This window comes from Chelon labrosus (genome assembly GCF_963514085.1).
Source record: "Chelon labrosus genome assembly, chromosome: 12".
NCBI lineage: Eukaryota > Metazoa > Chordata > Actinopteri > Mugiliformes > Mugilidae > Chelon > Chelon labrosus.
In genome coordinates, this window is record NC_140345.1 from 7,887,990 (window position 1) to 7,915,291 (window position 27,302).

Here is a 27,302-nt window from a genome sequence, read left to right on the forward strand (position 1 = left end):
TCAGTTATTCTCTATCTTGTCTCTATGTTTCTGGCTCGTCCAGTCTCTCTATCTCATCTACGTTGGGTGAACAGAGGTGAAAAAGGAGTAAAGGCTTGGCAAGCGTTACCCGGGATAACGAGGGACATTAATTTCACATTTCAAAGCCTCTTGCTCTCTCTCTCTCTCTCTCTCTCTCTCTCTCTCTCTCTCTCTCTCTCTCTCTCTCTCTCTCTCTCCGTTTTCCTGTGGCTGTCTGATTATCTAACACTGGTAGAAGGGTGCTGTTGCTGGGTACATGGTTTTTCTCATTTGAGCAGTTAGAGACAGTCTTACAAGAAGCACAGATTTTACACACACACACATACACACACTGTAAAGAAAGGCAGACCAACAGTTTTCTCTGCTACTGTTTTCATTAGGATGTCTTGAAGTAGTTTCATTCAACTTCCCGTCCAAAAAGCAGCTAAGGGGCACAGGGAGGGACACAAAACTCAATTAGCCATCGTTTCTGTAATGTATAATCCATGTTGTCACACATAGTCTGTATATAACTCTGAAATTCCCACTTAGAACAATGGTAACAAAACAAAGACAACAAAAGAAAAAAACAACAGGAAATAATTCTCTGGAAGTCTTTTAGTTGCTGTTTTAAATCACATACGAATACAGTATGTCCTCCAGCAAGGCTTCATTTTACTAAAGGGCTAGTTAGCTTCCGGGGTGGTGTGGGTGGAAGAAAACCAGCACCCTCGAGTCTGAAGGTGATGTGAGAGAGGAATGAGGAGACAAAAGGAGGTGAATGGAAACCATCATCTGGTCATGTGCAATTCCTCTGACGACCACCTTTCAGCCAATTCTGTATCTGTAGACCTCCGCTAGAGTGTTTGTTTTTCATGTCTGTTCTCTGTTTGCAGGAGATCTCACTTTCTATTGGCTGCTCTGGTTAAACTCAGTGTTGTTTCTCCCACGTTCTCAAATGAATTTCACTTGTGGAAACAGTATTTCTCTAAGCAGCACACATATCCCCAGCTCACATCACTACAGCTCTCTCACCCCCCAAATGTTTCTCGTCTCATTCCTGGTCCCCAAGTAGGTCTGTCTTGTTGCTGCTCTGTGGAGGTGGAATGGGTCGAGGGGTATGAGGCGGGGGGCTGTGATGTAGCCGCCTTGGGCTCGGTCCCCCTCCGCCCTCACTGTCTGTGTTGGACGAGGACGGGGGTGGGGGTGGAGGTAGCCGGGGCAGGGGGGCAGATGAAGGTGGTATTCTTGTTGAGGTTGATCCTATATTGCTGCTTGATCTCAGGCTCTGGATCCTTCGGCACTCCTGGCAGATCCTCACATGGGTGCAGCTGCGGGCGGGCACCATCACAGGGGTGGGGGCAGGCGGAGGCGGTGTGGTGTTTGCTCCCAGTGGATCATCTAGGATACGTTGGGGCCCAGGGCCCAGATCTGGCGGCGCGGTCCCTCCTGCTCCACCTCCAGCTCCACCCGTCAGGGGGCCAGCTCCACTGTACAGCTTGCCGTTGCTGAGCCGCATTTCCCGGACCAGGCGCAGGGGCCGAGGGGCCCCTAGAGCAATGCGCGTGGGATGTCTCAAGGCTGCTGAGCTGCTCAGGGGCCGACGGCGGCGCATACGGGAGCTCTTTTTACAGGAGACGGCGTTTCGGAACTCTGTGATCATCTCCTGACAGACAGACACCTGGAGGAGAAAGGGGAGGACGGAAAGACGGAAAGACAGAAGGGAAGGAAAAGAGAAGGACGCAAAGGTAGGGGAGGGTGCCACAGACACAAAGTAGGCAGGCAGCAGAACAAGACAGTGGTAAGGCAGTACATAAATAGGAGAGCAAAGGGAAAACAATAAAATTGAGAGAAAATATAAAAAAAAAGAAAGAAAGAACGCGGAGGCACCAAGGCAGACACAGTAGGCATGGTAAACAAAAGTTGCAGGAGAAGCAAGGGCATAGAGATCAACAAATAGAGAGGTGTTTGAAAATAGAAATGAAGAGGTGATGGGAAGGATGTGGATATGGACAGAGATGGGAGAATATCCAAGGAGCAGAGAGAGTTATTACAATCCAAACACACAAAACACCAAAATGTTGTTTAGTTCATGGGTACTTCATTATGACACTATGAACGGACAGGCAGGCCTGCAAACTCAGGTGCACATACACAAAAGCTCTCAGTCATACGGCAACTGTCACACACACACTCTAAGACACACTTTCACATGTATAAAAATTATATCTCATCACTCCAACAGCATGACTACTGTAATTTGCACACACGGCGAGCAAAATGCATAAACATGTCCACTACAGACGAACATTCTCATTGAAATCATGATTAAAAAGTCATGTGCTCACATAAACAGAAACAGTATTCATTATTGGAGAACAGACACTGATGGCCAAAATGACAGGAGGTGTGTGTTTGAGAGAGAGACAGAGAGAGATGCACAGTGAGATGGGTGTGAAGTAATCCAACAATGGAAACGAAGAATACCAGCGTACATGTGAGGCATGTAAAAGAAGATACATCATGACATTTAATGCCAGGGAAATAAGATCACACTACTTCTTTATGCAAGCAAATATTGGCATTTCTCAATATTGCTTATCCATACTATCATGTTTAGCTTGCAAACACTTACTGCCATACTGTTAAACACCAAACACCAGAAGGGCACAATGACATCAAAACAGGCAGGACATGCAGAGTGAAATTCTCCATTTCCTGTTTATATTTTTCTTCACTACGGCCGTTCAGAGGCGCATACATTAACATTCCTCTCATCTCACATGCACAGTATACATCGAACCTCAAATGTTATCGCACACACACACACGAATGGAAGCAAAAGCTGAACTCTACCCTCTCTCACACTCAAACAGACACACACAATACAACATAATCAAAAGGGTTGGCGGGATGCCATGGGAACCTACTGGGGTGTGTCTGTGGGGTCGGCGAGGGCAGGTATGGGGGCATACCTCATCAGTCTCTGCCGAGCGTCGTGTCGACCACACAAACTCCATAATGGCCACGAACACGGCAATAATGAGGCCACAGATCAGCACCACGAAGATGCCCCCAATGTTCTCCATGCCCAGACCTGAGAGCGGGCCACAGGAGACAAACGTTAGTACATATAGTACAAGCAGAAATACATCGACACTGTCATCAGTTTGATGTCAAAATAGGTTTGCTAGACATGTGGAGTACTATAGTATCATCTTCGGCTCTGAAGGAGTAAAAGGAATCCTTTTTCGGAAATGTGGTTATTTTCACTCTCCATCAGAGGTCTCCTTTAACCACCTGCTAACTTCATCTGCTGCTCCACCAGCACCAGCGTCTAGACTCCAGGATGGTCCTGTCTCTGTTTTCCTTCATTGTGTGGGATTCAGTTTCATGACATAGTCAAGTTAACCAGAAAATCAGTGAAGACTTGAGGAAGTTACCACAGCCATTCAAAACATAACGTACCCTAAACCTAAACCAATATAAACTGTGGTAATCAAAGATATGTTGTGGAGGTACCAGTAGTTGTTACCAAACTACTTTATTGTCTGTTTCCATTCTTCGTGTTAATCTAAGATAACCGGGCTCTAGCATCACAGTAATCTCTCATCTCTAGTGAAATAAAAATGGTAATTCCCGTCCAAGTATTCCTTTATCAAGTGTTTTTGTTTTCATTATCTCCAGTTTTGTTTTAAGACTGCACATTTTTAACCTGTGTGAAAATCTGCAGTTTATTTGAAAGAATTACTGCTCAGAGAGGATAGATGAAAATGTTTTATAATGCTGCACTATGGGTAGTGTAGGATCCACCTTGAACTACACAAATAATTAAAAATCTCTTTTTTTTTCTGACTTATATATGTTCCTTGCAAGCATCTTAGCTTTATGTGCTGTAGATGAAAAACTAAATCCCTGAAATGCTCTTTCAGTTGAAAGAAAAAATGTAAATGGCCTTGGATGAAGTGGCTGAGCCAATAACAAAATCATTTGGCCTTCATATGTTTGAGATCAGCAGTACAAATGAAGCTTAAAGTATTTAGTTACAAGAACAGTTCTGAAAAGATCTGACTGCAGAGGCATAAAGGCAGAGGATTTTTTTTTTGCCGTCTTTATATTTGAGCCAGGTGCTGACTTTTAACACGCTTTAACAAGTTTGCATGTCTAAACAGACGCACTCTCTCCAACAAAGCTGATTTTACAGACCACCTGAGACAAACAGAAGACATTTGGGAAAGTAGATTATGCTGAGCATCCTTCACAAGGACACCAGGTGAGGCAGTGACCATTAGGTAGAGTGAGGAGACTGTAACTGGGGACATTAGAGAAGAAGGAAGGAGAGGAGACAGACAGCTGCAGTCGACTCACCCTTGGCACGGTGGTCCTCCTCTTTTGGACATTGGCCTCCCTCCCACCACCTCCTCTTCAGTATTTCAAGCCTGTTATTCTCCTGCAGCTGGAGGATGGCCAGCGTGATCTCATCTCTGAACGGAGACCCTGGCAAATGACAGGAAAGGAGGATAAGAGTAAGTGGTGGACAAGGTACAGCACAAGAGCCCAGACAAGAGAGGGCTTATTTCAGAAGAGGGAGGAAAACATGGGATGTTGGGTGAGAGAGATAACTAAGCAGTAAAAGAGAAAGAAATGCTGTGAGTGATCTTATGGAGAGCATGAAGAGAGGATTACTGGGAGATAAACTGTGAGATTACACCAGACAGAGACCATGGAACAGCTGCTGGTCAGACAGAATACAAAGTATGTCACTAACTAGGCCCACTAGAACATATTGGGAGGGCTTAAAGAGATCGTTCAGTAGAAATTGGAAATATGTTCTTAGTTATGATAGAGATATTTAACCATTAGGATAATTAACAAACCTCAGTGTGATCAATTTTATTAGAGCATTTTCCTTTTAGGAAACACTGCCAATTTTACAAAGACTGTTTCTTTAAAGACTTGCTGCTGTTTTATTTTAAACATATTTACCAAAATAAATGCAGAAAAATAAATTACAAACAGAGCACAGAAAACTGTCTCCAATCCTAGTCGCCAAGATCAACACTTCTTCTAGTGGTTGGGCTCTGTGAGGCAGGCACTATGAATCACTTCTCAATATAACAAACTATTTCAAAAATACACATAGTTTTTGATATAGTGTATACCATTACCATTACATATGAAGCTGACTGATGGTGGTTAGCTTAGCTTAAAACTCAAAACAAACTCAAAACCATTGTCTACAAGAAAGCAGTGCATCTAAAGCTTGATTAATACTTCCAACAAAAAAATCCAACAAAAATGTAAAAAAATGGTGAGTTACAGTGTTCCCAAAATGTCCAACTATTTCTGCTCACTAAAATATGTGCATACACAGAGGTAGGATATATGAATGTGGATTGTGTCTGTGTTACTGTCTGCTCTCCATGCTAATGCACAGTAACTCTGCTTTGTCAATAACACAAAGTGATATGTCCGGCCTCTTCATTAGAACACATCACTGTGATCCAATGACACCTCCTCTATGTGCTTAAAAGGGAGCTTCACACGAGCTGGCAAAGCTATTAACTGCATGTTGCAGGCAGTTTAAATAAATCATCCATGAAGGAGACGTTTTTCAGATCGAATCGCTCACAAATCACCAACAACATGTGTTTATTTAACATTATTGATCTCATGTACGTGTTTCTTCCTCTTTTCCAGTAGATTAATGAGTCGTATTGTTTTTGTTGATGTAGACTAAAGATCCACGATAGTCACTCTTGTTTAAACATCCTGCCCTCTGTTGGACATGCTCACACACAGTATGTCACTTTTTCTGCCAGAACTCACGTACAGTACGCTGTAAATGTAAGACTTACTACCCACTCTAGTCCTCAAAGAGGTTACTGGGGCTATAGGTGACCTACTTTCTTCTCAACTGTAAATAGCTCCCAGTCTAATGATTGTGTCCTTGACTATTTTAGGACTGCTCTTCTGAAGAAACTCAGCCTTGAGCTCAAAGATTATAAGAAAGAGCAACATTTGTACATCATTTCATTTTCAGGTGTCATTCTTTCCATCTTTAAAGTAAATCGGCATTACTCTCATAATAATGCCGTGAATAATGTCTACGAAATATATATCCCACAGAAGCTTGATCAGTTTGGGATCTATTGAATTTGAAGACCTTGTGAGACCATCCACATGAATACCAGGTCCAAATGTTTCCCAGCAGAACATTGAATTGTCACAAGATGGTCAATGTTATTTACTTCTCCTGTCAGTGGTTTTAATGTTATGGCTGATCAGTGTATATATGTGCTTATATTATATTTGCTATATAACAGTATTGCCCCATTATTTCTCAATCTGGGCTTTAAATGAGAAACAAACAAACAAAAAAAGAATATTTTAATTGAAAAGCTCTCAGTTTATACACATGCATACAGTATGTGGAACCTGTGATGGGGGGCTCCAGTAATCACAAGCCCCAGAAAGATGAGGTAAACCACTGCTTTCACATGATATCTGGAGAACATATTTATTCATTGTTTAGAGCTAGAGTAACATTTGGATTGTTCTGCCAGTATTCTTCGATTACTGAGCGCATAAATAAATGTATCTCTATCTCTAAGTGGAACTCAGAGAATCATGCATAGTTTATAAAGTTCCTGTCTCGATCACTGGAACATCTTATTCTTTTAATACCCACCTGTGAGACAACTCCTGCAAAAAGCAGGAAGAAAATGGTCGATGCTGTATCTCTATCAGCTTCACAGTGGACCGCTGTTAACTGAACAACTAATTTTATGACTTAACTGATCAATTGCAAGTTTAATCAGACTCATGACAGCTGTATTTGTGACCTTTAAAAAGAAAAACAGGCGAGTAAAGGTTGAATGTAGAGAGCTGCAAGCTTCAAAGCCTGAGAAAAATCAGTGCATTCCTATTGATGTTTTTGCCTCTCTTTAAAATCTTAGGGTGCTTAAGATAAACTTGTAAACTCATAATTGTGAGCAGTGTTTTTTTATGTTGGTTGTTATGTTGGTGGTTTTATGTTTCAGACTATAAAACTAATAATGTGATAACACACTGTATCTCTGCATATAGTAATTATTGTGACTGATCCTTTTGATCGCTTCCTGGGTAGAGTAACGTGTGTAACAAGTAATGATAAGGCTTTTGATGTAATTTAATTCTGGCAATTTATCAGGTTCTAAGTTATTTTGCTTAGTTATTATTATCAGTTGTTACAAGAAAAATCTTTTTACCCAGTGGCATGCCAATGCCGTAACCCTTGGTGTCCAGCAGGCCTCCTATCTGCGTGAGATTACAGTTGAGGCCACGGTGGTACTCGTTCATTGTGCTCTCCATCAGGAAGGCATACTTTGAGTTGACCACGCGGGCGATGCCCTCCTCTGTGCTTTTTACAAATACACTCGGCTGCTTTGAGTTCATGTAGTTCCACATCCGCTGGTAGGTCTGGTACCTGGAGTTCTGCAGAGAAATAGAAAGACAACAATGAGCATTCAACACTGTGTGTTTGTCTGCGCTTCCCTACACGTACTATGTTTTGTATTAAAAGAAGTAAGAGGGGGAAAAAGGACAACAAAAGAGACACATCCTTGGTTATCAAAAATGTAAGTACACATAAACAGAGAATCTGGAGCGAACAATGACAATCAGAGTGAAACATCAATGGCAAACAGAGGGGAAACCACAAAGACGAGAGCAGCGGGAAAAAAGCGAGGTGAACCGAGGCAGCAGATTATTTGCTTATAGCGTAACTGATGCATCATCCTTCATACAGATGGAGGTAAATCAGCACACAGGAGGGGGATCAGCACTTAACACAATATGGCAATCTCCACAACAGGATTAAGTGTTTAGAGTGTACAATTACATGTTGTATCTCTGCGTGTATTTCAGAAGAAAGGAAAAGAGTAAAAAGGGTGGCATCTGTGTGTAATAAAACGGCTGTGTGTTGTATGTGTGTGTCTGTCTGTGCTTGGATTAAGAATTGAGTGGGGTTAATGTACTGTAGCAATGAAACTGGCTTATGTAGGCAAACACAGGCCACTCTTTATTCTGTCTTCAATACGGAACAAAAAAAAACATTAGAGAATGAAAAACACACACCTTGGCATGTAGCCATTCCCCATGCATGCAAACAAATAAACCAAAACATTTTTTTAAACACTCACCTACACACACTCCCACATGCTAACACACCTACACACAAAGATAAAACACACTCACACACACACGGCATGACAAACACAGATGTCGACACAGATGCCGGAAGCGTTTTTATAAGCAAACACAGGCAGTCAGCCACTTAACACAAACAGCCATAAAGGAAACAACAGAGAAACTCAGTGATATGGTGACAAATATGAGGACGATCATTCTCTCCATTCACAGTAATGAAAACAGAAACACTGCACTAAATCACACACACGCACAGCTTATGAAAAGCCATTTCCTAAAATGGCATAAAGGCGATTCGGAAAATCAGTAAGTGACAACACAAAGAACTGTTTAACGCGATCACACGGATACAGATGTACATGGATTATTCACAATTCTGAAAGACAAAAACAACAGGAGCCGCAGCTGCTGTGGTGGGCCGTACCATGAAGAAAGTCATGGTGCTCCCTCCGTGGATGGTGCCATACTCTATGTTGGTCTGGTCGGCCAAATCGTCTGGTGACTCGATAGGAACCTCCATCCTCTGGACGGTCAGGAAGGCCGCCAGGTTGGCCGTGTAGGAGGAGATGATAATCAGAGTGAACGCCCACCTATGAGGTACGAACAAGGCAATTACAAAATGCATACATATGAAGCTTCAGCAAAGACTCATATGAGTGTACAACGTGGTCATAAATCATTAATTTGTAAAAGGTGACACTCTTCAGTGTCAATAAAAGTACAACAATTTTCAAATGCTCTGGAACAATAACACCTACTCTACACCCATAACCTTGAGGATGGGACTTATTCTTGCATGTCCAAAAACATTTTCAGGAAGAACATTGTGTACTCACTGTACTTATTAATATCCCCTATCTTGCTCAATTCTGTGTAATTTGCTGTTCCTGTCTTCCTCTACTCTTTATCTCCTTAGCTCTGAGCGGTTATTATTTCTTTCTCAGCACGTGTCTCTTTCAGAGTCATTCTGTTGCCACAGGAGCATCACCGGGCTAGTATTTCTGTGAGCTTAGCATTTTTTCATTGTTTGCATAAAGTGTCGGCGCTCAGGGACTGAAACTCAGGAGCCGTATGTCAGCCATGAGCATAAAATTTAAAATGTAAATGTCATTATCTAACGGAGCAGATGTGCTTTAAAAAAAAAAGGGAAAGCTTTGGAAAAATACAGGTTTTTGTTAAAAAACAATGTGGCAGCCAGTGAATATGCTTTAAATTACATATATACACTGATCAGCCACAACATTAAAACCACTGACAGAAGAACTAAATAACACTGACCATCTCGCGTTCTGCTGGGAAACGCATGGACCTGGCATTCATGTGGATGTTACTTAGACATGTAGCATCCACCTAGACCAGACCAGGCACCCCCACCCCATAGCAATGACACTCCTTGATGGCACTGAAATACAAGTCTTTGTGTCATAGTACATGTGAATTGTATTTCAATATATCCTTTAAATCACAGGCGACAGTCTGAAAGGTCAATGATGTTTCAAGACATATAAAAATACTCTGCTTGGAATAAAGATTTGTGTCTGATATGTTTTTCTCCAAAAGCAATTAAAATTTCCTGAAACCAGACTGACTTCTTCCCTTCATAGCTTACAGACCCCCTGGTGTCACAAACCCTGCTCATAGATACATGTTTGAAGCCTTCTTGCACATGCATCTTTCTATACACTGAAGGTCAAAGAGATGCAGCTCGAAATGGAGGGGGGCTTTAAACTGTCTGGCACATGCAAACAAACACAACCGCTGTAACTTACCACACCCCACTAACACATCTGGTGGACAAGGCTCTGGGCATTATCTCTGATCCCTGCTGCATGAAGCCTCCAACAGGGAACCACAGGCTGTTTCCGAGCGTGTACTGATTCTCCAGCATGTCTCTGCGCTCTCGCAGGCACGGGTGAGGGTTGTACCACTCATAGGGGCTTAATCTGGTGGAAGAACACAGGTACAGTGAAACCGTGTGGACAAACTGCATCACAGTAGTGTCCTCGACCAATCAGTCATTCGGTGCCTGTCAGGCTGTATGGAAGGTTGTATAAGGTAAGAAATTTCAATCTGTGACAGGGACTCGTGTTCAACAAGATTAATAGAGCTCAGACATGAGCTGCAGACAATCAGTATGGTGTGTGATGTAATGTATTGACCTTGCAGCCAGAAAGAGCACACAGCTGACAGCCAGGTAGGCGAGCAACATGAAGAGCCAGACAGCTGGAGAGAAAGGATCGAGGAAGGAGAAGTAACCCGGCTTCCGACCCTGGTACAAAGAAAACAGAAAGAGAAGAAGAGAGATGGAGAAAATGAGACAGACAGTGACTGATGGACAGACAGTAAATATCAATGTCTCAGTTGTCAGGGAATGCCCCCTTTGCACCACAGGAGGGCAGTGTCCTTCAGTGCACTCTGCATGCTGGTCTGCAGTGCTTTGATACGCTAATGCTACAATCCATAAATGCTCTGTTTCACAATGCCTGCGCTGAAGCATACTTGGCTTAGACCCAAAACCTCATTAGCAATGTAAAGCTGCCACTGTTACCCAGTTACAGTGCACTGACTTATTGAGCAACATAAATTATACCTATAAATTTCAGCGTGGACTTGCTGCAGCCTGCAGCACACTACACAAATACAATCATCAGCTTCAAAGATGAGATCAACACTTATGAAATAAGCAGTTTGAGTCCTTAAGGTAGTTTTAACAAGTGTAGGTTGTCGTCTTCTGTGTAACCCTGATGGCTTTAAAACACTGCAAGCAAAAGAAATTAAATCCAGTACAAGATCTGCAGTGAGTGCATCACCCAGCGGGTGCCCTACAGGCCTAGATAGCGCCCTCACCAGTTGAACTCTGTACAAGATGCTGATCCCCAGGGTCATAAACGGCTTAGAGAAGTCGATAACTTTCTCTCTTTCCGATGTGATGGTGAAGCCTGCCACGGCCAGGTCTGCTTTCTGCAGGATTGACAGAGATAGATAGGTGGATGAATAGCAGTGGGGGCAAAAGAGAGATCAAGAGGAAGTGAAGGAGAGTCATGGAGGAAAACGACACGTGGTCAGGTGGCTGTGCTAATGCGGCACACTGTTTGTATAAAAGTGTTGAGTAACGAGATGAAAAATGAAAAGTTTGACTACACCCTTGAAAACACATTTTCTAAAACATACCAACATGCACACACATTAGCCACCATTCAAATGAGGCTAATTGCAAGCAGGCGTTAGGTGGCTGGTCTTTCCACCTGTATAAAACCTTGCAGGTCTCTGGTCGCTCTGCTTCCTCTCCATCTCTTCCATTAAAAGCTAATTGATGAACATGGGCCGCTAATTAGAGCTGAGTGATCAGGCAGTGGGGAGGGCAGGGAGGGAGAAGAAGCGTGGAGAGATGGGGGAGCACCAGTGTGGCAGGCACCACACAGGGACCACAGTCTGGTAATTGAAGTATACCGTATGGTAATTAAGCAGAGAGGGGCTCGCATTAGCCTACTTCAACCAAAGTGTCTGTCAGAGGCACACTAGGCCTGGACAGGGAGAAAGAGACGAGAGACAGCCTGGGATAGTGGCGAGTTACTGCGAGGAAAGATGGTGCAGACAACACACATTGCTACCACTCTCTTTTGGGGAATTATAAAGTCAGCTTTTGTCCTAGATAAGAGTCTTAGTTCCCTCTGAGGGCAATTTGAGACATGGGAAGTTACAGCAGAGTTGTGGTTTGGGGCTACGGCGAAAGTGTGTGTGAGTGTGTGTGTACATAGCTGTGTGTCCAGTGTAAGTTTCTGTTTGTAGAGACACTGGTTCCAACATTTGTGCTCATTTCTGTGTTTCTTGTGCGTGTGAGAGACAGGGTGAGACAGGGACAGAGCAGAAGAGGGAGCGTACTCACTCTGTTGATTAGCTCTCCAACCATGCCAGTCCAAGAGCCATTGGGCTCCGGAGCCCCATACAGCCCATCATCCACCAGCTTGATCTTGAAAGAGAATTTCAAAATGTCTGCCAGTTCCCTCAGCATGTCAACACAGAAGCCCTCATACTGGTCGTTGCCCTGGAAGTCTTGATAGTTGTCTTTCCGCATCACATATGGGTTCTCCTGAACACAGGGGACACATGAGGAGTCTCAGTCAAAAACTGCAAATATGCAGTTTGAGTAGAGATTATTAACTCAAATAAAGAAATGGAATGAAATTCTGGAGAGTTTCTGGCCGCGTTAGGTGAAAACCAAAGATTTCAAATCTGTTCACTGAAAATGAAGCTAAAACCGTGAAATAATTAGCTGCTTGCCAGGCCCTATCACACCCACCAAGTGCCAGTAAAGCTGTTCTAACATTAACTAGGTCTCAGTCTCAAAACCAGAATGGTTAGAAAGCCTTTAAACGAGTGGAACTGAAATTTAAAATCATGGGTCTGGAGATCTGACACAGGGACATCATGGGAATTTTAGTATTCAGCTTTCCTGAAGCTTGACCAATACTACTGACTACAAGTCAGGATATCTTGCCCTCAGCAAAATCAATTTGGGCCGTTTTTTATCTGCCTCTTGTGGGTCCCATACAGTTATGGAAGTCCAATACAAAATTACTTTAAAAGACATAAATTGGATAGTGAAAGATGGCTGCAGGTAGGTGAAAGTGAGGGGGAAAAAAGACTCAGTAAACACAGTCTGGCCACTGAAATAGATCGGCTAGAAGGCTCTGCTCTCACTGACCTGAGCTCCTCACTGAGGGCACCAAATATATTGACATAACTGTTTCATAAAGCTAGCATCATATGCGCAAAGTTCTCTCAGCACACAAAGTTTGTTTTCACTAGTGTACCTAATGAACTGGCAAGTGTGTTTAAGCTACATTAATAAGGTTCAACAAAGAGTCACGTCAGTAGGGATGTTTGATTTTGAAAAAGAAGCTCCAGCGTGACATTACAGCTACATTTTAGACATAGTGATTGGGAATCCCAAGAATGCTCTGATCATTTTTTTTTTTTTGTACATTTCTACACCAACCCATAGATGACCGAGCAGCATCACGTAAGAGATTTATTGATTTTCTGAAATGACAAACAAAAAGGAGGAGATTACTTCTGTGGCTGTGTCATTTTCAGAAGACCAAGATTTTGTCAGTCCAATGTTAGTAACAAATCTCTCTCAGCGTTCTGTCAGTTTCCATTTCAGTCACAGCGACAGCAAAATTAGCAGAAACAGACTACATTGCAGCATGGGCTCCAGCACAGTCTGCGTAGCAACACAAAAACAACACTGAACCCACCAGGGTGGAGGTTTAGTGAGTAACTGTGACCTTACCAGTATGGTGGTGACAATGAGGGTCTTGTTTGCTAGAGTCTCTGAGACATTAATATCCAGACTGGTGGAGTTCATTGCCAGGGTGTTGTTCGAGTACCAGATCCCGATCTAACAGGGAAGAGAAAGCGAGAGAAAATCAATGGCTATTGTGGGATAAATAATGTAGTGTTAAACTTCGCTGCAGCTGTTTTACTGTTGTAGCAGGCTACATGCAATCGGTAGTAAGTATTTCAGTGGATACATTATCCCTATTGGTCTATTTTATAGCGTGAAACACCCTTATACTTTGGTATAAATACCATGTGTGCATATTGATTTGATTGTTCCCACCGGAGCCATACCTCTAGTACTACGCACCAATATAAAGAAACTGCTGTTTACAAGCAGAGCAGTGCGCTGGAACAAGACAGCAAAGACATTAATAAAGTATTCATGATAAAGAGTTTCACGTCCTTCCTCCTTTACTCACGGCTTACTTAAATTGTGTAAAGAACACCTCACATATTTCCATTTTATGGAGACAGTTAAGTCACTTAGGTACATAAGTGTGTGATTATGACCTAACCAATGTGCAGGGTGGAACAGCAGCTCACAGAGGCATTTCTTTGGAAGATATTATTTTACAACTTTCAATAGGTCAGAGGAGAAGTAATGACACCTCAGACAGAATCACAGCTTTTCTATGACACTCTTTATCCTGCGGTGACATTTAAGAGCGCTCTTCTTTTTCCCAGAACTGCCTTCCTACAGAGTGGGTGTCGCTGTGCACAGAGGTGGGCAGAGTTAAAATGTTAATTACCGCAACCTTGACGCTCAACTAAGTTAAAGTCTAGCTTTAAGTATATTTAGCAGGTGGCATTTTGTGTTAACGTGGGAGACAGCTGGCCAAGACTAGAGTGCAAGGAGACATATTAAAGTGAAGAGAAACAGCTTCCTGCAGTCAATGAACTGCAGCACTATTCCTTCTGGGTCTGCAGTGATGTGTGTACTTATGCTTCATTTAATCTTGGCTTTGATTTGCAGGTGAAATGCATTTTGATCTTTGTCTTCCCTCACCCTTCCTAATAATGTTCACCGGAGGAGGCTGAATTGAGGAAATAATGCACCAAAATTGGCCTGAACACCTCATTTGTTGGCGGTGCTAACGTTTTATGTGGTTTCCCACACTGTCCAACTACCTTGAACTAATTTGTTGTGCCTTGCAAGTGGTAGATCTAATGCGCAGACTAACAGGGAGGATCTCATCCAAGAAAATGTATAAAAAGATTATTTTTTAAATAAAAACCGTTTTAATGACAAATTTCCCCCCTTAAAAATGAAGCATAACATACAACTTTGCTCTACAGCTTTCCTTGGCCAGGTATAATCAGTAGCTTTTTGTGGTAAATGTTCACACTTCAAATTACATTGGTTCACTGTAAATATATTTGCGGTAGATTGTACTTGTTTGGCTATACTGGTTCATAAAAACAACTGGATTTTATATAGCAATGCACTATAAGCATGCCAAAAATATAATTCTATTCAAAGCCAATGGGTAATAATATTGATCTATTAACATCACTCAAATCCAATTGATTGTTAAACGCTTCTCCTCAGAGCCTCCTCCGTATAAAAGGTGGTGTCAGAAATGATCAGTGAAAAGTAAAAAAAAAAAAGGCCAAAACCAATACAGACCAAAACTAAGCCTAAAGCAAATTCAGTTCAATACAAGACAAGGATGAAAGTGAACTCAAAGATAAAATGGAAATTATATATAGGATGAGCAGAGATGTAGATTTATCTGTACATATTGTCTTGCTCTGCACTCCAGGCAAATAACAAACACTGATTTCTGCAAATGAATGTCAAACTATTGTTTGTAGGACAATTCATGAAATACGCTTCTTATATTTTTAAATCAGAAAACATTAAATCAACATGAAGCGGGAAATAGGTTGAGGAAATAAATGAGGCGAAGGAAAAAAGCTTCTCTGGGCACGAACAACTGAAAGCTGTGAATGTTTCTGAAACAAGCAGCGTATGCATCAGAGAAGCCTTCAGGTAAAACAAGAGTTAACACATATTTGGCGCTAAAACCTACACCTGGTGACATGTTACACTGTTCACAAAGTAATGATTTGGCTACCATGGCTACTTTCATGCTGACCTCTGTGTTAAACGACTCCCCCGGCTTTGTGAAATCAGACAGTGACCTGAAACTAACCCAAAGCCTAAGGGTGACCTGGCTGCCACATGATAACAGGGGACTTCCTGACCTCTTTGTGGCCCCCTCTGTGCTTCTCCAGGATCCGCAGGGTGTAGTTAGTCCTCTGACCTTTGCTGTTGAACTCCACTCGCCCTGTCAGACCATCGTACTCCACCTGGCAGCAAGTGAGGTGAGGAAGTTTGACAGAAGCAGAGAACAGAGAAAAAGCAAAGATAAAAAATGAGGTGGGAGCAGGAACAGTGAAAAGAGAAACCAAACATCCTTCTTCAATCCATCATGATTAGACAGATACTATTAACATTGATTAGGAGAAAAAAAAGAGGCAAAGACCAAGTGAAAGACAGATGAGACAGGGATGATCACTTTTGGATCAGCCAGAAGAAACTGACTGATTGAGAAGCTAAGACAGAGCAGCAGAGAGAGTCAACAACTTCCTAACAAGACCTGCACCTTACAGCTCAGCTCTGCCTCTCCAAAACCCAGGTGCTGGCACGGTTAGCGAGAACTATGATGAATGGCAGAGTGCTGAAGATGGAGCACACCATGATGTTGACTAACAAAGACAGATGTCGGGCCAGTGGGGTGGAGGCAATGAGAGATGGGACTCAGGCTGCCTTGACAACAGGTCGTCGATGAGAGAAACAGACAAGCAGAGATGGGAGATGACAAAGAGACAAACAAGAAACAGAAGTTACATGCAAAATAAGATGAGGATGATACACAATGTAGCTGCACTGTTATCATTTATCAATAAGTCAGCATCGACCGCATACATAATTAGTGTCTGTGTCATTGGAGTCATTTTTCAAGGAAAAATAATAAACATTTGCTAGATGTTTAGACATTTAGACATGCCATTTGGGGCAGGGCTGCAGTTACAGATTATTTTTATTACAGATTGTTTTTCTTATTGATTAAGCAATTAGTTGTTTTGATTATAAAATGTCACAATGCCCATTACAGTTTCCCTGAGGTGAGGTTTTTAAAAACTTTTGTTTTATCCAATGAACAGTCCAAAACACGAGATTCAGGTTGCTATAACGTAGAGATAAGCTGAAAATCCTCAAATTTGACAATCTGGAACTCATATTCGCACACATTATTTTAATACTTGATCGATTATCAAAATAGGGGCAGATAAATGTTCATCCAGTGTACTAATAGAGTAGTAAAGTAGTTCTAATTTGAAGCTGTCACTTCCAGTATATTTTTCAGTATTTTCTGTCATTTTATTGATTATTTGGAAATATGCATTAGAAATCCATAATAAGAATAATAATGGTTGCAGCCTTCCTTATTGTACTATTGTAAAAAGGCACAGAGCATATCATACTCGGGGGAAGTGTGTATAACCAAAGAAGTAAAGCCCTGATATGAAAAGTTCAGTTTCAAACCATGGTGATGTATGCATGTGCATGTTCAAGTGTATGAGCTTGCATATTAGTAGGTGATAATACGACACGTATTGCAGATTCATGAAGGGTTTACCATGCGCAGGTAGTTCATAAGACTCGTCCCGTGCTGCCAGATCTGAGGTGAGGTGCAGCTGAGAGGCTTCACTCCAATTTCCTGACTGCGGTTCAATTCCCTCACCGCCCCCACCACCACATGCACTGCATCAAACATCAGCGCCGACGAGAGCTGCAGAAGGGGGGGGGGAAAGGACACGCAAGAGACATGGAGGGGGAGGGAGAGGCAGAAACGGGTGGTATGGATGGAAACATGAGGAAGAAGGAGAAAGAGTCGAGGGAGAAGAGGCAGTCAAGAGAGGGGTGCACACGTGATTGTGATTGAAGGGTTAACAGGGAGAGGGAGAGGCAGGGACGTGGAGAGAGAGAAAAGATGTAAGCTGCGAGTAAACCAATAGGGAGGAAACATAGATGGTTACATCAATACCAATTAAATACAAGCAAAAGACTAGCTGAATCTCTTTAACTGCTCCATGAATCAGCGTGAGAAATAAAGTAGCTTAATGCTGCGTGGGATGCAAACAAAGCTTTTAAAATTACTCTTAATAGTGTGCACGCATGAGTACATGCAGGGCAAAGACACTGACCGCAGGCCCGGGGTATGTTAGGTCACAGCCCTCCCTCCAAGAGAGGTTGAGGCTCCTGATGAACTCCAAATAGAAGGGATGGGTGGTGTTAAACATGGAGAAACCCACAATGTTGGATTGCTCATCCACTATGTCATCCAGTCTCAGTAGGGGGAAGTCCTAGAGAGTAGGAGGAGGGTGTTTGCAGAGAGAGACAGAAAATTCAGGTGAGTGACAATGTTGACAGTGTATCACATCTTTGCAAGGAAGAAAAATACTGTGCAAAGAAGAGTGCAATAAAGAAAAAGAGAGGCGACGTGGAGTGACAACATCTAATCTCTGATGTAGAGGGGAAAAGGAAACAGAGAGCCAGGAAAAGGGAAAACAGAGATACAGGGGAAAGAGAGGTTGATGGAAATGACTCGAGCCGCTTTTCAAAGTGATATACATACAAGTGCATCAAAAACAAAAGAATACATCACGTACAGAGGGCAGAGAGGGGAGAAGGAATAAAAATCAGACTGGTGGCACAAAATGACACATTAATTCAAATGTTAGACTGGTATGGGGAGAATATCAAGGAGGTACATGGAAACGCCGGAAGCGTAGTGAAGGTGGCGGGTGGCAAAAGAAAAAGGACACATCTCATCTGTCATCACCTTCACCTCAGACCTCTTTTTCTTTGCCATCCTCCTCTGCACATCCACTTCTTTGTACAGCATGTTCAGATCTTTCCCTCTCTCTCGACTTCCTTCTTCCCAACTTTCATCCCCTCTCTCTTTTTTCCCTGTCACCTCTCTCTACCTCCCCATATTGAGTATTTTCTCTGCCTTTGCTTGTTCATGAAGGGACGGAAAGGAGGAGGAAGAAGAGAAAGTGAAGAAACAGGAGATAAAGGAAGGAGGAGAACTGGAGTACTCTTACCATGGTGGTGAGGATGTACTTATAAAATGCTGATGTCATCCCAAGCTCCGATGCCTGTAGGACAAAGAGACAAAGAGAATAAGATGAGAAAATAAAGAGGAGGCAGGTGGCATACAGGACGTGGAAAGAGAGAATGAGGAAGGATGTAGAAAGATGGATGGAGAAAGGGAGAGGGGGTAAAGGAGTTATTCGGGAGGCAAAGAGCAAAGGAAGCAGTCGGGGGGACAAAACAGGAGAGAATAGAAAGGAGGATCGGGGGAGGGAGCGGGAGCATACGTTAAACACAGTTTTACATCATCGGGCTAACACGAGGACATTTCGCTGAGGGCGGACAGCCGCTCGGATGTGCCCAGAGAAAACTTCACATACACATTCAAACTGTGACTCACAGCGCGGCCTATCGGCATTACAAGACGTACCATGAATCAGAACGAGCCTGGATAACATCTGCACAGCATCCCAGCAAAAGATGTTCTCTTGTCAAATACTTTCATAAGAGTGTAAGTGATTGTTGCTGGCAGATGCATAGATATACTCCCTATGCAGCTCCAGAAGGCAGAGAAGGTAAAAACAGACCCCAACAAATGTTTAGGGAATGAACATCCTTGGTCTTCTTGACTGTAAACTGAGTGTTTTTATCTGGTACATCAAAAGAAAAATACACCCTTGACTCGTACACTTTGTACTGTATACAACTTAAAATCCTAAACATTTGCGGGCGGCCCTGAAAGTATTGACATTTTAGGACTGACCTTCTTGAGGATGAGATAGGAGACGGAAGCATTGGCGTCAATGATGATGGTGGCCACTTTGTCGTCACGGATCTCCTTCAGCAGGGGCGTGGGGTCCAGGTTGTCATCCAGCATCCTGACTGACAGCGTCTCCCGAGAGATGAGAAAGCGGCGGACCAGCTCCTCCAATCTCAACAGGCCTGAGGAACAGCCAAAGCAGAGCCAAGCCGCATATCAATGTCGGCAGCAGTAGACACCGCTCATATTTCCAGACTGTAAGCTTTCCGGGACCTATGTAAATCTTGATTTATCAGGGAATGGCCACGTATCGCTCTCATTTTGCAAAGCCTGATATATGACTTGTCAAAATCCTCAGGAATCATTTACTATATCTGGATTAAACATCTCTCTTATTTTTTCTATCTGTAATGGTTCCCCCCAAGAAGGTTTCATTTTCAGTTCATGTCTGTTAGATGGCAAGACTATCTTACAGCCTTGTTAACATGTGTTGTGTCTTGAGTTAAGGTGTGCACCAGTTGTTTTAAATACATTTTCCTGTTACACCTGCGCTGTGACTTTAGCTACATCCTTTTAAATTATTTTTTTCAAAATGCTTTTTACGTACAAAGGTAAAAAAACAACAACACAGATTTGAATGAGTTATGGCCACATGGATTCATTGATTTATTTTTTTTAGGTATCCACCAATTCATGGCTGCTGTCGACCAATCGCCATGACAACATTCTAAGCATTTCCTATTAATAGAGTCATAAATTTGGAAGGGTGTGAAGCCTTGGCAACAATATGTGCTCGTTGAGTCTTTTGTAATTCCGTCTCATCCTTTCAGTTTTTTGCCTTAAAGCTTTTTTTAAGTAATGCATGAGTAAAACAGTGTGAGCTCAAAAAAATGAAAACCTTCATATTAAATAACAAGACCGAAGACGCAACAATTCTGCAAAGACGGACAGAGGGAACAGCGGAGAGACTGACATGCAGTACAATTTGCCCACTTCAAGCAAATTCCTCTTGAAAGCGAGTAGAACCAATGGCAGTCAAGACTCACTTGACATCATGTGCGGGATAAGCCCTTACTAGAAACTCTACTCCGCTGCTTCCTAATTGTAATTCCATAGTAAAGCACCCCTAGCTATGTAAATAAGTGGTGGGGCAGGCATCTGGGGGGACGAAGGGGATGGGGAGAGAGAGGGGAGAGGTAGCATGCAGAGCCCTTCAGCAGGAGAAAGCCTCTGTAAGCAGTGGGGTAATCACTGAACCAGGCCAAAACTTTAATTAGTTTGAGGAAGGAGGGGGAAAAAAATCAATGCACTTTACAGCTTCCTCTCCTCCCCTCTTTCACATATTCTCTCCCTCACGCACATAAGCTCTAACCTCTCTATCGCTCTTGTCTTAGCCTTGTGCTCTAGTTACCTTTCTCTGTCTTTATCCATCTTGCTCTTACGCTGCCACCATCTCCTCCTCCTTGAGCTCAGTTTCTCCCTCTCGCTGTCCTTAACCTCATCCATCTCATGAAAACTGCATAATGGAATTAGGCGAGTTCTGACCCAGGCGCAGCGAGAGGAGGATACGTCGGAAATGACCCAAAATCTCTGACTCTCCCGCATTTAATAGAATAACTCGCTACGGAAGGAAAAATTAAATCAGTTCCGTGCTGTTGCAGAAATGACCGGCTTCAACATAAATTGCTTGTTTGGAATGCATGTACGGTGGGTGTCAATGAAATGTTTGACTTCACACATTACTCACCTCACTGACAAAAAAGACAGAATGTCTGCTTCGCTTGAACACAACCACTCTACACTGGGGTAAACAAGATGAATAAAACAAGTGGGCCGGTGGTAAACATTGTCTGATGTTGAACCGCTGCAGTGCCACAGCTGAGCCGCATGCACATATATACATACAAATAGCCAAGAACCCATTCCCACATGTGCAGACGTACAGTGCCATCAGGAGGTAGGTATACACACACACACACACACACACACACACACACACACACACATATATGAACAAAGTGAACCAAGCAGACTGAAAAAAAAACATCAAGCACACACATACCGTGCCACACACACACCCACACAGTTGTTCAAAGTGTGGAACAAGCCTGTTGAGTGGCAGTTAGCACCTATTCGGCAGCCATGGCAACCAGCTCCACGGCGATAGATAGCGCAGCCAAGTGGGTCAGAGTCTGTGAGTGCGATAACCTTGTAAAGATCACCTTCAAGCCAAATATATTACACACAAAACATACCCCCTCGCTTTCTGCGTCAGTATGAAGCTGCATCATTAGGCCCAGGCGGCAACTGTCGGGCTACGTGTTGCCTCTAATTCTTAAGAGAAGAAGAGCCTGGTGAAAGACAAGGCTCTTATCTACCCATTCAACCGATGATCAAAACTAAAAAAGGGTGTCTGATGCCATTTCAAAGCTCTTTCAGTTCAATGAAATGACAAGTCCACAAGGAATTTAGCGTACTTCCAGGAAACGGCGGGAAGTCTGGCAAACTGCTGGGGAGATAATGAAAGCATCTCGATGATTGAATCAATTTTTCATAATGTCACGGCTTTTTTTGTTTGTCAAAATGTACCCTTTTCACACTGCCATGACAAATGTTCAGACTTCAGTGGTCCCGCTAGTTCTTTATGTACCCGCCATTCAGTTTTTGGACAGCTCCGCTTGGCTGGTGTGAAGAGTCAACAGATGTACAGCATGAACTCCAGAAGTCGGGCAATTATTAAGTTGACAAGTCATGATTTTGCCACATCTAACTGTACATAGTGTTTTCTGGTGCATATTCACAAAGCTTTCTTTGAATTCTCCAACCAAGGCCTTTAATTCCTGCAACTCTCGATTGGGGAGAGCATAATAAATCAATAACACACTATTTCAAAATGAAAATAAAGAGGGCAAGTGACTAAGCCCCAAATCCCCTGTGATGTTAAAGCTCTCTGAGTGCCTGGCAAGTTAAATCAAAAGTCCCCTAAGTTCTTCCAATACTGGAAAGCATTTCAAACATGAATATTTATTAAATTGGTTTGGCCTACCAGCCCTCTGAGGTGGATAAGAGACAGTGTGCAATAGAGTGAGTAATAAATAGTAAAGCTTCAGCATGAGCCATGTCCTGAACTCTGACAACAGACAGAACTTCATGACCGCACTGTCAAAATGAGTGTCCAACAGCGCCAAACACTCATATCCGCCCAAACTGTGCAAGTGAGCCAACACTCCCACAGAGGCACTTGCACACACAAATATACACGTACACTAGGTGAACACTAACCTCGCAAGAGCACACAGCTGATGCATTCACACCCACCTAAGCACCGACACAGCCACGCAGTTGCTCATAATATTCTGCTCAACAATACAAAAGGCAGCATGTGTACTCACACTCAGCCTTGGCGCAGACCAGGCTGGCAGAGGGGTAGCTGAACGAGCGCAAGATGGCTCCTATGGCCAGGCTCAGGTCCTCGTTGCTAGGGTACAGAGTTACAGAGGCAAAGCGCAGGTACGGCAAGCGGGGAGTTTCCTCTGGCCCAATTTTTACATGAGGGATCTGTGAGGGGAGGAAAACAATTAGGCAGGGAAGAAAGAGAAAATGAGTCATGATTACCCACCCCAAACAAACACAACAGGCAGATCCATTTGAGTGGATAAGACGTGAGGAAAGTGGCAGTGGAAGAATCAGTGAGAGCAGAAAGCTTGGAGGAGACGGAAGGACATTTCTGGAAGAAGTGCGTGATGGTTAATTAGAAAGATGGTTAATGAGAAGGAACTGAATCTGTAGATACATCTATCGTGACGTCTGTGTGAGAAGAGAGGTGTGGCATGAGAGGAAAAAGTTGTCTGTGTGTGTTTACCTTCCACACTCACCTCTTTCTCCCCACATATATGACTGACAGTGGAGCCAGAGGCGGGGCTGGAGGCGGGACCAATCACAGAGACGACGCCTTTGGGTAGAATCTGACACACTGAAAGAAAAAGAAGGAAAAGGAGGGTTGGATCTGCAGAGACAAACTAACACACGCAGACATTTCCTCTGCTTCGTGTTGATGACAACACTGAGTTAGCTTACAGTTGAGACTGCAGTCAGGCGAGAAGAATTTATAAAATGCAGCAGAAATTCAGAGGATGAATTATTATTTCACTTTTACCACTTATTGTATTGTGGCAGCCCAATCTGCCTCATTATAAACTGATTTACTTTGAGAGGAATACTCCAAGGGCTACATAAGCGAAACCCACAGGTTCCCTGCTGCTATTATTCAATGAGGGTCTTTTTAATGACTTTTAAGACATGTTACTCTAATCATATCTGTGGAATGCGAAGTAACAGACCGCCAGTTGTCTTCAATTTACAAATGCCATTTGCACGATTATCCTTTTTGCAGGAGGACGTTAATGTGGGAGAAACAGTTTTACACAATTGTCTTTCACATTAAGTATTCATGAAACTATTAACTCAATAATTTCACTGCTCGGGAATGGCTCAAGTAAACACTATTTCTGTGACTCAGTATACACAATCAAGCTCTGATTCCACAGTTTAAAACCCAAAATGTCTCCACTGTATTCATAGAATTAGGTTTAAATTAGGGAATTCACATTATTTGGATTATTAACTGATAGAAAGTTTTTTTTTATTTCAGTCAATCACTGTGTTTGTCTTTTATTCTGCATGTAGTAGTTGAGTAGATCAAGTTGTCTCAGTATTATATTCAAAACACGACATAATTGCCAGTCTGAAATTGTTACTGATTGATAGGCCTAACAGAAAATTTAAAAGTAGGAATTGCCTAATGGAAAAGGTTTAACATTTTGGAAATTTTACTTTACTAATGGTGGCCAGTTACTTAAGGAAATTGAAGAACCAATCGATTTTCAAAGTTCACCCACAACACATAATTAGAGAAGTGTGAAAACAAAGTCGTCGTCGTGGTTTATGCACAGGACTATTTTGTTGGCCTTGATGAGTTCCACATGAAATTGTCTTACACATAACCACGTATAAAACAGCAAATTGTCCTTGTGCACTTCACTTTTTTTAGAGTATAAAACAAATAAGACATTATTGTTGTTACAGTCCATGGCGGCTTTGTTCTGCCCTCTTTCTGGGTTAACTTTGAGCTCCTGACTAGGGTTAGAGCCCATGCCTGTTTGTCATCCTCTCTGTCATCCTGACTGATTGGACTTGTGCTTTTGTCCTTGTTCCTCATCCCGCCTACCTCCGTGACTGATCTGACCACTGCCCACTCCAATGCTCAAAACAATCTGCAGCAATATCTGCACCATGTTTGAAAGAGACCCTGACTTGTTAGTCAGCTCACCTATGTGTATGCTGGTAATCACTTTCCCAGTTTCTACTTGCTGGCTATATTTGTTCTGTATTCACCTGCTAGTGGCTACCACTAGGTTTTCCAGTGGTTACTCGTCTCTATGTGTTCTGTAGCTATTTAGCAGTGGTTATTTGTCACTTTAAGCTTTGTTCATTTGCTGTTCATTTGTTAAACTTCCTGGAGACTGAGCCAAGTTTAGTTCATTTTCATTAGCAACTTTTGTTAGATTCACAAGGAGAAGGGATGCTGGCTACCGCTGTTTCAGTTTGGGTAGGGAGCATAGCTGAATTGAGTTGTTTTATTTTGCAGATTAAAAGAATTTGGGGCTGTTTGATTTTATTATTTTTTCCCCCTCATTGATTTAGCAGCACCCCCTACAGCCATGCTTTTCTTTGGAGTTTTTGAATCATTTGTTCCTCTGTTAATTTTCTAAGCAATAAATGACTTCACAAGACCAAAAATCATCAGGTTTTATGTTTCTTCCCACTACCCTAGCTGAGCTGGGATGTAATCCCCTGTTTCAATGTATGCCAATATAAACTAAGCTAACCAGATGCAGGTTAGGAGTATTTTTTATTCTATAACTATTCTTTTGAAAGAAAACATCTGTGCAGTTAGGAGCTGACATTATATATTTGTGATATATAATATTAATACTTTTATTGTGGACTGAGTTCATTTTTATTGATAATGTTTTCTGTCTACCCACCTGGAAAATTATTTCATAGCAGCAGAATAGAGTCTAGAGACTTAACTGTTTTTTTTTATAGTCACTTTCTTTCTGGTGTATTTGGCTGGTGTTTTAATTCATCCCAATTAGTCTTCCTCAGTATCTGCCGCTGTCTGCGTCGTGTCTGCGTGCCTCTATATGTGTGAGTGTAATCTGTGTCTGCAGTAAGGGATGTCTGTGCATGCATGTGTAAGCGCCTGTGTGGGTGAATGTGTGCGTGCTCGCCTCAGTCAGCTGTAGCTGAAAGATGATGAGCTCTCTGATCCAGAGACCAAAAAAATGCTGTGAGCAAACAAGGCTGTCAGAGTCTCCTGCCCATCGGTCAAGGACGCACACAGTCACACACGCCTGCAACTCAAGCATGCACATATGTACACAGCCCTTCTCAAGCACACAAAGACATTTTGCCAGTAGCTTGTGGCAGGGTTAGTGACCTATTAGAATAGGAGCAGGGAGTCTCTGTCTCCTCAGTGCCTGGATCCAGCAGTGCGTCTTCTGTCTTTGCAGACTCCAAACATTCTGTTTCAACTCGTATATCAATACAGTTTTCATGGAGCAGCCTTTGTGGTTTGCTGATGCTTTCCCTTGGCCTGTACTGCTGATGTGTATTAGTATTTGATGATTTGTTTTTATCATGGCCCACACAGCACACAGTGCCAGCTGTTACTAGAGGGCACAGGTCCACTGATTTTAATGAGACAGTCTTAGTGGCCCATTACTGGTCTCCAATGACATGTAAACTAATCAGCAAAAGCCCTTTCTGGCCTCTAATCACATGAAAGTGGTGAGGTTTTATCATTCTAGTCATTATTTGAGATTTTGCTCATAAAAAGGCAGCTTTTTTTTGGAAAATGTAATTAGCTTCTTTTTTTTTTTTTAATGTATGAGCACCCATCTAAAAACCTGCAGAATTACATTTCCAACCACTGTTCTTTTCTGCTCCATATTGGTCACTATTAATATTAATATTCAGTATTACTAATAATATCCACTGGTATCTGTAATGGTCCCTTTTTCCCTGCATTAATGAGACACTATGGCCTCGTGGACTCTGATGATTATTGCTGGACTTAATCATTCTCTGATGGGTAGTGTGAATCTGCTCCACTGGTCGGCCCCACTCACTGGTGTCAGTGGTGTCATACTGGGAGTCTTTTTGCAGCTCGTATATGTCCACCTCCACTCGGGCTCGAGCCGGACCCTCCATCACGCTGTTGATGTTCTCCCTGGCCAGGGCCAGCGCCAGCCGTTCCCCGCGCCCACACACAGACTGGTCATCCAGGATCGCCGCTACAGGGGCAGAAAGGGAAGGAGATGTAGGCAAAACACAGGAGAAAGGGTCCGAGTATGAAAATGTAGAGTAGAGGTGGAAGACTGGTTGACATTATTAGAGAGCTCGTATGGGAATATGCATTGTGAAGAACTGTGGGGCCGAATGAGGAATCACAACATCTAGCAATGAACTGAAGAGTTCTTATTTAAAGAAGTATGTGGTAGCCATATTAAAGAAAAGGTGAGTTGGACTGCTGACTGTCAGTAAGTTTTACTGAAATATTTTATTGCACTAATTTGCCTTTCAAGTGCTTCTATTTTCTCACACTACTGAGTTTGGCAACCAAAAGAACCAAAAGAAAAGATGAAGAGAAAGTTCATTCAAGAGACAGCTGTCCACTCACCCATGCGGACAGAGGAGAGCAAGGGGGCCTGACTGAGGGAGCGTGGTGGCATGGTGACTAGCAGGAAGGAGAGGAAGTGTATTGACAGCAGCAGTGCTGGCAGAGCCGGCATCTTCTACTGCTCCTCATGGAGAATGGTCTGCTGGCTGCCTGTA

The 27,302-nt window shown here is 42.7% G+C and overlaps 1 protein-coding gene across 1 annotated transcript; it reads right to left on the reverse strand.

Annotated features, from left to right (window-relative positions):
• Positions 1-1,054: 1,054 nt before the first annotated feature.
• On the reverse strand, positions 1,055-27,302 carry grik5 (glutamate receptor, ionotropic, kainate 5; the record flags this gene model as incomplete). The annotated part of the gene is made up of 19 exons (XM_084557439.1): positions 27,148-27,302; positions 26,597-26,761; positions 23,279-23,376; positions 22,796-22,961; positions 19,407-19,585; positions 18,655-18,708; positions 17,752-17,910; positions 17,184-17,336; positions 15,745-15,849; positions 13,487-13,594; positions 12,077-12,280; positions 11,038-11,151; positions 10,350-10,459; positions 9,960-10,133; positions 8,615-8,780; positions 7,251-7,476; positions 4,369-4,497; positions 2,931-3,097; positions 1,055-1,681 (listed from the first exon to the last, which is right to left on the reverse strand). Exons 1-19 carry the CDS (start codon positions 27,257-27,259, stop codon positions 1,055-1,057), a joined length of 3,216 nt encoding a protein of 1,071 aa, XP_084413565.1. The 5' UTR covers positions 27,260-27,302.